This window comes from Cornus florida, unplaced genomic scaffold (assembly GCF_030987335.1).
Source record: "Cornus florida cultivar Cherokee Brave unplaced genomic scaffold, ASM3098733v1 CherokeeBrave_3.0.0_Hap2_Chr04, whole genome shotgun sequence".
Classification (NCBI taxonomy): domain Eukaryota; kingdom Viridiplantae; phylum Streptophyta; class Magnoliopsida; order Cornales; family Cornaceae; genus Cornus; species Cornus florida.
In genome coordinates this window covers 61,596,802-61,612,394 of record NW_026775574.1, presented here as the reverse complement: position 1 = coordinate 61,612,394, position 15,593 = coordinate 61,596,802, and the positions used below count along the sequence as shown (strand labels likewise).

General features: G+C 39.5%; 1 protein-coding gene across 1 annotated transcript; it reads left to right on the top strand.

Moving 5' to 3' along the window:
- Positions 1-606: 606 nt before the first annotated feature.
- On the top strand, positions 607-2,710 carry LOC132305029 (uncharacterized). The gene is made up of 3 exons (XM_059802713.1): positions 607-735; positions 1,754-1,899; positions 2,173-2,710. The coding sequence occupies exons 1-3, from the start codon at positions 607-609 to the stop codon at positions 2,708-2,710; spliced, it is 813 nt and encodes a 270-aa protein (XP_059658696.1).
- Positions 2,711-15,593: the final 12,883 nt, after the last annotated feature.

Genomic DNA, 15,593 nt, shown 5'->3' with positions numbered 1-15,593 from the left:
TTTTATTCATTCCTGTTATCTTAATTGTATTATATGTTCATTAATTGCTAATTGGTTTGATATCCTCGGGTAATCGTGCATGGACCTGGCCGACCCGCATCCAGAAATTCAGGGGTATCACAAGATCCCTCACTTCCCACCACTCCTCAATGATCTCCATCCTAGCATGGAACATTAGGGGGCTAAACATGTCCTCTAGACAGGATGAGATCTAGAAGATGATCTCTGAGAATAAACTAGATATACTATCTATTATAGAAACCAAAGTCTCCCCAGTTAATATGGATACAATCCACAACAGAATTGCAGCTCACTGGCACCTTGTCCACAACTACTCTTTCTCCTAGCTTAGTAGAATATGGGTTATGTGGAATCCCAATACCATTGATCTTGATGTTGTATGTACAACTAAGCAATCCATCCATTGCTCCATATCCATCATTGACCAAAATATCACCTTTTACTCCTCTTTCATTTATGATTCTAACTTTGCAGTGGAGAGGCTCTCCTTTTGGGAGGATATCAACCACCATTCTACTCTATTTGGCAACTCCCCTTGGTTGGTTATGGGAGATTTCAATATCATCTATAATTCAGGTGAGAAGAATGGTGGTTCTGTTAGATGAAATCCAACCATTAATGCCTTCTGTGAATGCTTACAACAAGCTGAACTTGAGGATCTTAGGTTCACTGGCATTTTATACACCTGGAATAACAAAAGTTTTGGCTCAGCTTGTATAGCCAAAAAGCTTGATAGGGCCCTCATCAACAAACAATGGAACACCTCATTTCCAAGATCAGAGTGCACCTTTCTCACCCTTGGAGTATCTGACCACAGCCCCATTCTAGTTACAATTGATACTAACTCCCCCACAAGATGTTTACCTTTCAGGTTCTTCAATGCTTGGTGCTCTCACCCTCTCTTTCTACCATCAATTCAGAGTGCTTGGAACCATTACATTCCTGGGACAACTATGTTCTAAGTGGTTAAAAAGCAGAAATCTCTAAAGCACATCCTCAAAACCAACTGCAAGGTGGATTTCTCAAATGTTGATTCCAAGTTACAGCAGTTAAAATGGAGTTAGATACATGTCAAAAGGATCTTGACTTTTCCCCAAGTGATATCCACCTCAGACTGCTTGATCTCTCTCTTACTAAAAAGTACATAAGACTTTCAGATCTTCAAGAATGTATGCTCAGGCAAAAATCCAGAATGGTGTGGCTTAAGCTTGGGGACTACAAATCATCCTACTTCCATAAATCAATTGCCTCTAGAGTTAACAGGAAGAAGATTTGTTGCTTAACCAATGCAAATGGGATTCTACTTGATAATGCAGATGGAATTATCCATGAAACTGTCTCTCACTTTCAGAATCTGTTTGGAACAAGCCCTCCAATTACCCATACTTAAGCTGAACTCTCAAGAGTCATCACCAAGGCAGTACCCTCACATCTTCACTATATTTTGGATACTGTCCCATCTCAACATAAGATATAATTTTGCATGCTATCTCTAAATAAGGACAAAGCTCCAGGCCTTGATGGCTACAATGCCATGTTCTTCCACCAAGCATGGAGCATTATAGGTAATTCAACAATTAAGGCTATCTTTGAGTTTTTCAGAAATGGTAAGCTGCTAGGTGAAGCTAACTCTACATACATTTCCCTTATCCCAAAGTGTCAAAACCCTTCCACCATCAATGATTACAGACCTATTTCATGTTGCAACACCATCTACAAATGTATCTCAAAGGTTTTAGCTAACAAGTTACAACTGGCTCTCCCTCACATCATTGATCACACCCAAACAACCTTTGTTCAAGGTAGGAAGATTACTGATTCAGTTTTACTCACTCATGAGCTATTGAGAGGTTATCATAGAGACATTCCCCCTCCAAGGTATGCTATTAAGATTGATCTTAAGAAGGATTTTGACTCAGTTAAATGGGAGTTTACACTGGATTGTCTTTCCCATCTCAACTTCCCTCTAAGGTTCATCAAGCTAATCTAAGCATGCATCATATCTCCATCCTTCACTGTTGTAATTAATGGAGAATTCAAGGGGTTTTTCAAAGGGAAAAGAGGCCTAAGACAAGGTAATCCTATTTCCCCATTTCTATTTGTCATTATCATGGATATTTTTACTTCAGTTGTTAAGAATATTGTTTGTAGAACCCCAAGATTCAGATACCATTGGAGGTGCAAGGAGCTGGGTATCACCCATTTCTCATTTGAAGATGATCTTTTCCTCTTTTTCCATGGTGACATTACATCTGTATCCATCCTAAAATCTGCCTTAGATCACTTCTGCACCATGTCAGGACTCTCCATCAACTTGTCCAAAAGCTTAATATTCCTCTCAGGGGTAGACCCCTCTACAGAAGCAGCTATCTTAAACCTACCAGGAATTAATACAAGTTCTCTCCCTATTAGACACTTGGGGGTTCCTCTAATCTCAACCTATTTAAGGGCAGCTGATTGTAGGCCTCTAATTGAAAGGATCACGCACACGATAACTCATTGGACCTCAAGGTCTTTATCCTATGCAGGAAGACTACAATTGATTAAATCTGTACTAGTTTCCACCCAAGTCTATTGGTCAAGTATATTCATCCTTCCTAAAGTGGTTTTTGATGAGATCAATAGAATACTCATGGCATTCCTTTGGTCTGGCATTGAAATGAAGTCCACAAGTGCCAAGATTGCTTAGATGGATATTTATAAACCTAAGGAGGCAGGTGGTTTAGATATCCCTAACTTGGTTATTTCTAACAAAGCTGTAATTATCAGATATATATGGGATCTTCTAACAGAAAATTTAGATAGAGTTTGGATTAAATGGTGTAAGACTTACCTCATCAAAGGCAGGAACTTGTGGGCTTTAGATATTCCTCAATCTTGCTCCTGGAGTTGGAGGAAACTTCTTCAATAGAGGCATCATGCTAGAAACTTCATTAAGCACCATGTGGAAATGGCATGTCCACTTGTTTTTGGTATGATAATTGGCTTCCTGCTGGACCATTGAGCACTCGATTCCCTTCCCAAATTCTCACTGCAACAGGTCTAGACCTTTCAACCACAGTAAGCCACTTCATTTCTGGTGGAACTTGGAATTTCCCTACATCAATCTCTTTGGCAATCCTAGAACTCCTTGCACTTAGTGCTCCAAATAATTCAGGGAATGACAAGTTGATTTGGGCAGCCTCACCATCTGGAAGATTCAGTCACAAGCATACTACAACTCTCTTATCGCCATCCTCTCCATCAGTTTCATGGTTTAACTTGGTATGGAGATCTCCAGCAATCCCATGAATGAAATTCATTATGTGGCTAGCTGTTCAACGTCGCCTCCCCACTTTGGATAGAAGATCTATGGCTAGATTTGACAATATATGTGCTCTGTGTAATGTCAATCCAGAATCTCATTCTCATTTGTTCTTCTCATGCGAGTTTACTTCCCCAATTTGGACTTTTTTCAAGGCGAAATGCAAGATTTCTATTACAGCTTCGACGTGGTCGGAAATTGCTTCAGTCTTTAGCATCCAGTGTCTTCTCCATCACCATGGAACCTACTTAGAAAGCTCTACCTTGCAGCTCTGGTATATCACATTTGGGAGGAGAGAAATGCTCGTATCTTCCGTGGATCGAAGTTATCACAGAATTCAATTCGGGCAAGGATTTCCCACTCCATCACCTCTATCATGAAAATAGGGATCTTCAGGGATTCCATTGCTACGCATCACATTCTTAAGGACTGGGATCTTTCGCCGTCTTGTTGCCGGCCACCACCGCGTCCACCTGATTGAAGATTTGAAGCCATTGTGCTTTGATCGCTGAAATAGCCAGTTCACCGGATTTGTATCAGATCCACCATTAACGGCTAATTAGCCGTTAATGGATGGTTTGTTGTTGATTTTCTTTGGGCCTGGCCCGTGTATCTGTTAAGCCTTTGGGCTTTTGGTTTCCATCATGTATGGGTTGTTTGGTCCAAAGGCCTCTCATGTACAGCTCCTTTATTTTTTATATATTAGCTTTATTTTCCAAAAAAAAAGCCCATTGATAAGCGCCGAATATTATATATTCAAGCGCCCTAAATTGCATTAGTAAAGTCCATTGTATGTTAATTTATGTAGATTATCTGCATTTCTATGTTTTTAAGCATTTCCAGGTTCATTGGCCAAAATGGAACAAGAATAAGGCCTTGTGGAATCTTGAGCAACAAAAGGTGCCAATGCTGAATTCTGGCAGCAGTAGAACCTGGACTTTGCTTGCCATTTTGACCTTCCAAACTCGAGAACTGGACTTCCCTCATAACATGAAAGATTTAGAGCTCTGAATTAGCTTTCTAAATCTTCAAACAGTTTGTCATTCAGAGCTTGGAGCAGAGAGTTATGGCCTTGTTACCAGAGGTGCGCAGAACTGCCTGGCAGCAATGAAATTCTGCCTTGATCTTCATTTTCGACCAACCATCCTTGAGAATTGGATCTCCACTAAAACATGAAATATTTAGAGCTCTGAATTAGCTTTCTAAATCTTCAAACGGTTCATCATTCAGAGTTCGGAGCGCAAAGTTATGGCTGTTTAACCAAAGTAGGTCTGGGCGGAGCAAGTGAAGCATGGGCATTTTTACACTAAATTCGAGTGCTCGAGGCCTTGCTTAGAGTGCTCGAATTTTGGGCAGAATGCCCTTCGGAAATGGCTCATTTCAGCCCACTTGCACCTTGGTTTCTTCATTTTGCTTTCCTCTTTAATGAAGTGGTTGGAGATGTTGGTTGGTGGCCTTTTGGTGGTAGATAAGAGGGATATGAGCCACACAATATGGGGAAGCTTCATTTCTACAAGGGAAGATAGAGGAGAGAGAAGAGAGCAAGGAGGAGGAGTTCTTGAAGCTTCAAGGAGGAAGCTCGAAAATGGAGGGGAAAGCCTTGTTTCTTCCTTCATCTAGGCTCACTCATGGGTATCTAAACCTCATCTAGGGAGGTGATGAAGCCCTCTCTAGTAAGCATGTTCTAGCCTTAGTTTATTTTGGGGAAAATGATGTATATATGTGATTATTTCACAATCTAGAGTTACACTTGATGTAATGAACCTAATTTCTTATAAATGATTATGATGAATGTATTATCTTATCTTAGATCATATTTTCTCATGATTGTATGCCTTGCATTTCTATAGTGACATTGGAAATGAGATTTTGAAATGGGTTTCTTGGCATGTTGTATGAGAATCTTGATATTCCATAGCTTAGGACCCTCCTTTGATGGACTATTCTTGACTCTTGACTTCATGTGCTCCTATCATGTGATTAAAGGCTTGATAATCTCTAACTTAGTAAGCATGTCCAAGGCTACACACTAGTTTAGGTAGTTCAAACATGTGCATCTTTGATAGGTTATACTTGCCATTGATTTCATGAATTTCTTGAAGGAATGTAGCAATTTTGGTTGTAGCATTCCATGGTCACATATTTATGTTGTTTCCCCAATTTAGCTCTAATCTAGCATGTGTTTAGGGATGGAGCGGATTCATTTCCTTAGGCTTCTCTACTTGTATTATATCTCTTTACTTCCTAGCACATTACTATTTTATGCATTCTAAGTTCTAAGTTTAAGTGACAAACAAACAAGACCCTCTATAAACCCCTTATCATTCTAAGAACAATTCTAGACACTTAGGTTGCCATAGACTAGCGCAGTCCCAGTGGTTCGACTTACCCGACCAATAGCCCTATTTTACAATGATTCGTGCTATTGCGAAGGTTGATGTATAGTTGATCAACCGATCAATTTTTGGCGCCGTTGCCGGGGACTGCAAACAGTTTAGCGACCAAAGTTTAGGGTTAATTTTAGTTTGATTGTTAATATTGTGTCTTGTGAATATTCCTTGTGTGTTTTGATCATCTTCGTGTTGTAAGATTTTAGGGACTCGAAGCTCGCCGTGGAATTGCTAGCAAATTGTAAGTCTAGAAGACCCCAGGTAAGTCTCTTGACTTCTAGTTTCGAATTGTGGATACAGTACATGTGTTAATTTTAGAAGTAGTTAATTTAGTTGTGAAGCCCTTGTAGAGGCTATTATCTTGTTTAATTTCGTGTACAAGCATCGGTCCTTGTCGTGGCCATTTATTTTCTGTCTTGATATTTGAGGAGAAAAGGAACATCGTATGTGGAGTATTGATGATGAATTGTGTTGTTGAATATATGCTTTGTTGTTGATGTTTGGCCGTAGGTCACTCTCTCTACCCACACTTGACTCGCCTATTGATATAAATTCACTTGAAAGAACCCTTAGATGGAACCTTGGGGAACCCACTCTTACAAGAGATCTTGAAACTGAATTCAATACAATAGGGGATAACGTAGGAAATCCAGGGAATGAAAGGGCTGAAATTCCTAATGTAGAACCAATGACTCTTAGAGATCATTTCATTCCTACCACCTATGCTTCTCCTTCTTGCATAGTAATGCCAAACATAGATGCAGCTCAATATGAGATCAAATCAAGCACCATCCAAATGCTTCCATCATTTCATGGCTTTGATAATGAAGATCCATATAAGCATCTTGATGAGTTTCTTGAAATCTGTTCGACCATCCGGTTGAGAGGTTTTCCGGACAATGCACTTCATCTCCATCTTTTCCCATTCTCCCTAAAGGATAGGGCAAAATATTGGTTGAACTCCCTTGCTCCCAATTCCATTACTTCTTGGGCTCAATTGCAACAAGAATTCCTTAAGAAGTATTATCCGGTGAGTAAAACCAACCAAATGAGGCGTTCCATTCTAAGCTTTTCTCAAATTGATGGAGAACAACTCCATGAGACTTGGGAAAGGCTACAAGATCTTCTTCGGAAATGTCCTCATCATTTGATCCCAAAATGGCAATTAGTGCAAGCTTTCTATGCCGGCTTGACCGAAACCCATAGATTCATGGTTAATTCTTCTTATGGTGGGATGTTCATGTCCAAGAATGCGGATGAGGCTTGGACCCTACTTGAGAATTTAAGCGAAAATTCACTTCAACATAATTCTCGTAGGGCTCCGGCCTCAACCAATGCAAAGAACACCAACCTTTCTCAACCAAAATCTATAAGGGAGGAATCATATCAAGTGGATGCCATAGCTCATAAATTCTACCAATTGATGGCACCACATCTTCCCCCTTCATTGTCTCAAAATTCGGCAAGTTCAGTTTGTGCCTCATGTAATAGTCCATTTCATCTCTCGGAAGATTGCCCCACACCGGAGCAATTTCCCAATCCCAACCAAGAGCAAGCTAATGCCATATTCTCACAGCCCGGGAACAATCCATATTCCAACACCTACAATCCGGGTTGGCGAGACCATCCGAATTTTTCGTGGAGGCAACAAGCCCCACAAAATTCCCAACTTCAAAATCAAGGGCCTCAAAATCAGCCCTCTTCTCAATATCAAGGTAGGCCTTTCCAAGCCTCTTCAAGCTACCAACCTCCATACAATCCAAATGTCTCCACTCAACCTCCTGTGAATCCAATTGATGAGATAGTGGCTGCAAACAAGCAAATGATGGAATCATTAAATGTGCAAATGATGGAATCATTAAACAAGCAAATCATAGATTCCAACAAGCATCTCTTGACATCCTTGCAACCTACTCTTCGAATGGTTCACTCCCATACTCAATCCATAGCTAGGCTCGAAAATCAAATGGGACAAATAGCTAACCAAGTGAACTAACTTCTTCAAAAAGACAAGGGTAAGCTTCCCGCTCAACCATTTGAAAATCCTAAAGGAATACATGTGATTGATGAAACCCCTCCTCCGAGTGGGCCGACTCATGAACAAGTTCAAGCTATCACCACCCTTCGGAGTGGAAGAGTGGTTGACAACAAGGTTGATGGAGACACAAGTGAGAAAAACCCTCCGTTGAAAAATCCAAATTCAAGCTCTTCAAGTCCAAATCCAAGTTCTTCTTGTCCAAATACCATTCACGGAAGTCCCACGCATGTCACCCCAAATGTGGAAACTACTTATGAGCCAAAAGCTCCGTTCCCTCAACGTCTTCAAGAGTCGACACATTTTGGGAATAAGAATTGCAAAATTCAAGACATGTGGGAGGTCTTTAGGCAAGTAAAGATCAATCTTCCTCTCTTGGATGCTATCAAGCAAATTCCTCCCTATGCAAAATTCCTTAAGGATTTGTGCACTCAAAAGCGCACTTCCAGAAGTCATTTACGAAAGAAAGTGAGGTTAACCGAAAATGTTAGTGCGATCATTCAGCACAGCACTCCTCCGAAGTATAAGGATCCGGGTGCCCCCACAATCTCTTGTGTCATTGGTGACAACAAAATCGAGAGGGCCCTCCTTGACTTAGGAGCTAGTGTGAATTTGATTCCATATTCAGTTTACCTACAACTTGGTTTGGGAGATCTAAAGCCAACTCCGATAGTGTTGCAATTTGCTGATCGATCTATTAAGCAACCACGGGGAATTATTGAAGATGTGATCATAAAAGTGGACAAATTCTACTTCCCGGTAGACTTCGTGGTTCTTGATACGGAACCAGTCCATGATCTAAGAAAACACATTCCCATAATTCTCGGACGTCCTTTTCTAGCTACAGCTAATGCTTCCATTAACTGTAGATCCGGATTGATGGATATCTCTTTTGGGAATATGAATGTTAAGCTCAATATCTTCAATGCTGTGCAACTTCCTTCAGATGACAATGAGTGTTTTGAAATCACTATTGCTGATGAACACATTCAAAATCCAATCCCACCTCCTTCAACGGAGGATCCCCTACATGCTTGCTTGGTCCCTTTTGATTTTGAGGATTTTGGTGTGGACAAATCCATTCGGGAAGTCAACTCCTTGCTTGATATTCCATCACCATTTTCCTCTCCTTTATGGGAAGCACCAAATCCATCTCTATCGTGGGATTGTCCATCTCCTTCCATTTCTTCACCGGAGTTACCTTAACATTTTGAGGGTGAACCACCGGACAAAGGTAAGGAGAATGTTGACAAGTTGCTGAAAATTCTTCCAATTATTCCAGCCCAATCTAGAATCATTGTCCTTGATACTCAACCTGTGAACAAACCATTTGAGTACAATGAGGTATATGACTTGGAGATTGCAAATATGAAAGGTCATGATCCTACCATTGTTAGTCAAAACAATGACATTCAACGAGCCTCCATAATCTCGAACAAGCAACACCTTTGCTTAAATCTGAAAATAAAAGAAGTGAGATTAAAAGCGATGCTCAAATCCTCTAAGGCCAAACTTGTTTCTCTTTGGAAGGATCAATATCCCTCACCATTCATTGATCCAAGTTTGAGACCATATGAAGGAGGCAAGTTGCATACGGAGCGTTGAGGATCCATCTCTCCAATGGATCCTGATCCTGGTTCGTCTAGCTATCGACATTAAATTTAGCAAAGCAAGGGAAGAAATTCTTTCGATGTTCCAAGCTTCCCTACCTTCTCAAGTTGCTCGTGCCTTGAAATTTTCTGGGAAATGGTTTAGAAAAGCCAAAAATTTGATTTTTCTGAAATGGTCTTCAGTTGCGTTCCGCAATTTTAGACCGGCCTCTTAGACCTTCTCAGCTCTAATTTTCATTCCCGGAAATTTCCATCGCTTTCGAGCAAGTTCATAGGATCTTTGGCATGCAACTCATGTGCACAACCTCTCATTTTCAACGCATTGGTGGATCATGGTTCCCCAAAATTTTCCATGCATTGGAGATGAAATGCAAAGTTTGAAATTTTTTCATCTAGGCATTAGAAATGTTGAGCAATTTGACAATTTTTCCAAAAATTTTCCATCCATGCAGTGGAATGGACTGAATTTGCAAATTTTAAAATTTTTTCCATGCTTTAGAGATAAAGTGCTAAGTTTCAAAAATTTTTCCATCCATGCATTGGATTGGAATTCTCTTGCAAAGCTTCAACAATTTTCCCTACATTAAAATTGGAATGATGTTGCGATGCAAAAGTTCAAAAATTTCTTCTATGCATGGGAATGCCATGCAAAGCTTCAAAATTTTTCTATGCATAGCTTGAATTTAGGTTGCCGCATGCAAAGTTTAAAACTTTCCCCATGCATTCCATGGGAATGACATGCAAAATTTTTTTTTTTTTGTTTCCAAGTCGCCAACTTGCAAAATTCTTGGAATGATGTTGCAAATGCATCAAAATGCATGAAAATGCATGCAATAGTGGTCACTGTCTTCCATGGAATGAGATTGCAAATGCAAATGCATGGAATTTCCATGCATGGACTCCATTTTGAATAGCTTCCATTTCCATGTTGCTCACATTCCATTTTCCATTGCAACAAATTCAACTTCTATGGTGCTCACTGTCTTGCATGTTTTCCCTTTCACTCCTTGCTTCAGTCCTCACAGCCGAGCTCACCCCCTAGCCTACTGAGCCAATTTCGTGCCCTCCAAATCCCATTTAGATTGCTCCAAATTACCACACCAATTTTGCATGCTCACTGCCCAAGTTTGGAGTGCTCTAGCTTCCATTTGGATTGCTCCAAACTTCTCCACCATCCTTCCGAGGCTGCTGCTTGTATTTAGAGCACTCTAATTCCATTTTAGAGTGCTCTAAATGTGAACCAATCTCATCCCAAGCTACTGCCTTCATTTAGAGCACTCTAGCTTCCATTTAGAGTGCTCTAAATTTTTAGCCCAACATCCCGCAACCACTGTCTCCAATTCGAGCACTCGAAGGCCAAGCTTCGAGTGCTCGCAGCTGCTATCCCACTGCAACCCAACATACCAAACTCTCTGTCTTCAAATCGAGCACTCGAAATCCCATTTCGAGTGCTCGAAATCTCTTTCCCTCCCTCATGCACACCATCTCACCCCAAACCCAACCTCACCAAACTTCCTCAACTCGCACACACACACCCTCTCCCCTCTCGGCATTCCACCTCACCATCCCGACACCAACCTGCTGCACCCCATGCATGCTAATCAACCTCCCAACCTCCCCAGCAGACAATCATCCTCACCACCCTGCATGTCTACAGCAAACCCACAACCCACCCTCTCGGCTTCTCTCGCTACCCAACTCCCATGTAACCACCCAACTCCTCCATCTTCCCAACCGGCAACCTTTCACCACCATCAAGCCCACGGCCTCCATGCATGTATGCACACCCCATGCATGCATGCCACCCACAACCCACCTAAACCTAACACAACACCACTCTCGACAAAATAAACCCAACCATTCACATCAACTCCATCACACACATCTCCCAACCCATGTAAACCTCTCCTCTCGGCAACTCCACCATCTTCTATCCTCCTCACCTTACCATTCTTCCCTCTCACAACTAACCAACCAACCTCCTCAAGCTTCACCACCTACCTCAACTCCTCTCTCATCCCCAACCAACCAACCTCGGTTTCTATCCCCTTCACCCTCGGCATCCACCCTCACCAACCTCACCTTCTCACTCACCACAAACTCATGCATGCCATTCATTCCCAAAAAAAAAAAAAAAAAAAAAAAAAAAAAACATAATACTATATATATATAATAATAATATTATAAATATATATATATATATATATATATATATATATATATATATATAAATAAATAAATAAGTCCTGTTTTTCTTATTCTTTATGTTTTGATTTTTACCTGTGTACATTAGTTGTGTTTTGATAGGTCTTCATGTCCAAGTTTGGGGGACGCATTTGCACACTCACATGGCTGACCATCTACGTCGTCGTCACTCCACTTGGTATTATTGTTCTTTTCCCCCTTTTACTCTTATTTTGTTTCACTTGTCTTCACACATTGAGGACAATGTGACATTCAAGTTTGGGGGTGCAATAGGACATTTTTGGTTTCACATTTTGACATTTTTGGTATTATAATTTTTGCTAAGCAATGATAGTGTAACTTGGAACTTGTCGGAGACGAAGTATATGTTTAATACCTTGTGTATAGAAGCAATTGACATTTTTGAAAATAAAGAAAAATTTGAGTTGAAATGATCATGTAGATTCAAATTAGTCTGTATAAATGTCTCAATTAAATTCTCGCTGGATTTGACACTCTTTTAAGCTTCACAATGCACAGATGCACATTGGAAACTTAACTGTGAGGCATGCAACTTGATCAACCTTGACCTTGGCCTAGTTAATTTGATTTGATGAACCTGATAGATGAATATCTTTGGCATGATTTAAGTTGTCTAAAAAAAAACTGAAAAGGAAAGAAAATAATGACCAGTTGACGTTCGTAGCCTTTCCAACTCGAGCTATTAAGCCCTAGGAGTGTCTCTACACTTAACACCCTAAAGCCATCTGGTTTGGGAGTTGTTGGCCTAACGCTTGCTACAAGGGTTGGTTAGAAAGCTTAAAGGACTTAAACATTGCACGGTCATTCAAAAAAAATAAACTGGTAATAAACATGGTTCGTTGGAGTTCGTAGCCTTTCCAACTTGAGCTATTAAGCCCTATGGAGTGTCTCTACACTTAACACCCTAAAGCCATCTGGTTTGGGAGTTGTTGGCCTAACACTTGCTACATAGGTTGGTTAGAAAGCTTAAGGGACTTCAGCATTGCACAACCATTCTATGTTTCGCTTATGAGTTGCAATAAATTGTCAACAAGCAATAAAAGTTGTCTTGTAAATAAAATCATGCCTTAGGGACCTCATTTAAAGGGGAATTCAATGATTTGAAAACTTGTGCTTTGGAATTGGAAAAGAAAGTAAAAACCGCATGTTGAGAATCCAATTCACTTTCACTGAAGCTAGAGTTGATTTCCATTCAAGAGATGATAATTGAGTTATTTATATAGACTTTGATGTTGATGCATGTATGTGGAAATGTATTTAGCCAATTTTTGTATCAATGCTTCATATATGCAAGGTAGTTTTCCCAATGACCCCATCTCCAGTTTTTGTTTGTTTCAAGTTGTATTTGAGCTATGTATCTATCTCATTTTACCATGGATGATATTTTTGTAGTAGCATGCCCATGGTTGTCTTTTCATTGAAGTATTCATTGTAGTTTTGCTAAGGGACTAGCAAAATGTAAGTTTGGGGGTGTGATAAGCGCCGAATATTATATATTCAAGCGCCCTAAATTGCATTAGTAAAGTCCGTTGTATGTTAATTTATGTAGATTATCTTCATTTCTATGTTTTTATGCATTTTCAGGTTCATTGGCCAAAATGGAACAAGAATAAGGCATTGTGGAATCTTGAGCAACAAAAGGTGCCAATGCTGAATTCTGGCAGCAGTAGAACCTGGACTTTGCTTGCCATTTTGACCTTCCAAACTCGAGAACTGGACTTCCCTCATAACATGAAAAACTTAGAACTCTGAATTAGCTTTCTAAATCTTCAAACGGTTTATCATTCAGAGCTCGGAGCAGAGAGTTATGGCCTTGTTACCAGAGGTGCGCAGAACTGCCTGGCAGCAATGAAATTCTGCCTTGATCTTCATTTCCGACCAACCATACTTGAGAATTGAATCTCCACTAAAACATGAAATATTTAGAACTCTGAATTACCTTTCTAAATCTTCAAACGGTTCATCATTCGGAGTTCGGAGCGCAAAGTTATGGCTGTTTAACCAAAGTAGGTCTGGGCGGAGCAAGTGAAGCATGGGCATTTTTACACTAAATTCGAGTGCTCGAGGCCTTGCTTAGAGTGCTCGAATTTTGGGCAGAATGCCCTTCGGAAATGGCTCATTTCAGCCCACTTGCACCTTGGTTTCTTCATTTTGCTTTCCTCTTTAATGAAGTGGTTGGAGATGTTGGTTGGTGGCCTTTTGGTGGTAGATAAGAGGGATATGAGCCACACAATATGGGGAAGCTTCATTTCTACAAGGGAAGATAGAGGAGAGAGAAGAGAGCAAGGAGGAGGAGTTCTTGAAGCTTCAAGGAGGAAGCTCGAAAATAGAGGGGAAAGCCTTGCTTCTTCCTTCATCTAGGCTCACTCATGGGTAACTAAACCTCATCTGGGGAGGTGATGAAGCCCTCTCTAGTAAGCATGTTCTAGCCTTAGTTTATTTTGGGGAAAATGATGTATATATGTGATTATTTCACAATCTAGAGTTACACTTGATGTAATGAACCTAATTTCTTATAAATGATTATGATGAATGTATTATCTTGTCTTAGATCATATTTTCTCATGATTGTATGCCTTGCATTTCTATAGTGACATTGGAAATGAGATTGTGAAATGGGTTTCTTGGCATGTTGTATGAGAATCTTGATATTCCATAGCTTAGGACCCTCCTTTGATGGACTATTCTTGACTCTTGACTTCATGTGCTCCTATCATGTGATTAAAGGCTTGATAATCTCTAACTTAGTAAGCATGTCCAAGGCTACACACTAGTTTAGGTAGTTCAAACATGTGCATCTTTGATAGGTTATACTTGCCATTGATTTCATGAATTTCTTGAAGGAATGTAGCAATTTTGGTTGTAGCATTCCATGGTCACATATTTATGTTGTTTCCCCAATTTAGCTCTAATCTAGCATGTGTTTAGGGATGGAGCGGATTCATTTCCTTAGGCTTCTCTACTTGTATTATATCTCTTTACTTCCTAGCACATTACTATTTTATGCATTCTAAGTTCTAAGTTTAAGTGACAAACAAACAAGACCCTCTATAAACCCCTTATCATTCTAAGAACAATTCTAGACACTTAGGTTGCCATAGACTAGCGCAGTCCCAGTAGTTCGACTTACCCGACCAATAGCCCTATTTTACAATGATTCGTGCTATTGCGAAGGTTGATGTATAGTTGATCAACCGATCACCCATCTACCCCCTAATGCCTTACTCCACTCCTTGTGGACCAAAAACACATAAAATAGATAAGAATCAAATCCCCACCATGAGAATATGGTTTAAACCCCAAGTTTAAGCACTCCTAATGTAATATCCCGTATTTTTAGAGGAATTACTAAATAAATTTAATTAGATTTTAATTGGGTTTTTTTTATTTAATTTATTTTGAATAAATAAATTTGTTAATTGTTAATGCGATTTTAAAAGTATTATAAAAAGTCTATGGACCAAGGATTGGGAGGCCTAGATGGGCTCTATTTGGCATGTGGCTTATTTAAGCCCATGTGCTATTTATATTTTATAATTATTTCACATTATATTTTATTATCCTACTAATATTAGGATTTGAGTTATATTATTATTGTTAAATATTATACGTATAATAATAACAAATGTGATACGTACTCCCAAATTTCCACGTGTAGGTTGGCCAGTCCCACACCTGAAGACCCAGGGATATCAAAAATAATATGACAATTAACGAACACGGAATACAAGAAGAATAAAAATAATAAACAATTTGCTGAAAGAAATTCTATTGATAAAATAAAAGGTTAATTTCTAAAAACCCCCACTACTATAAAAAAAATGATCATTAAACCCCAACACTATTATAAAGTTATCACATTGCCTCAATATCCTAGTCCGATTCATTAACCGGGTTGTGAAATGACAAATTTGAACTTTTCATTTAATGTTAAATTAAAAATAAAAAATTAATATTTTTTAAATTACAAAAACACCCTTTTTTTTTTTTTTTTTTTTTTTTTTTCT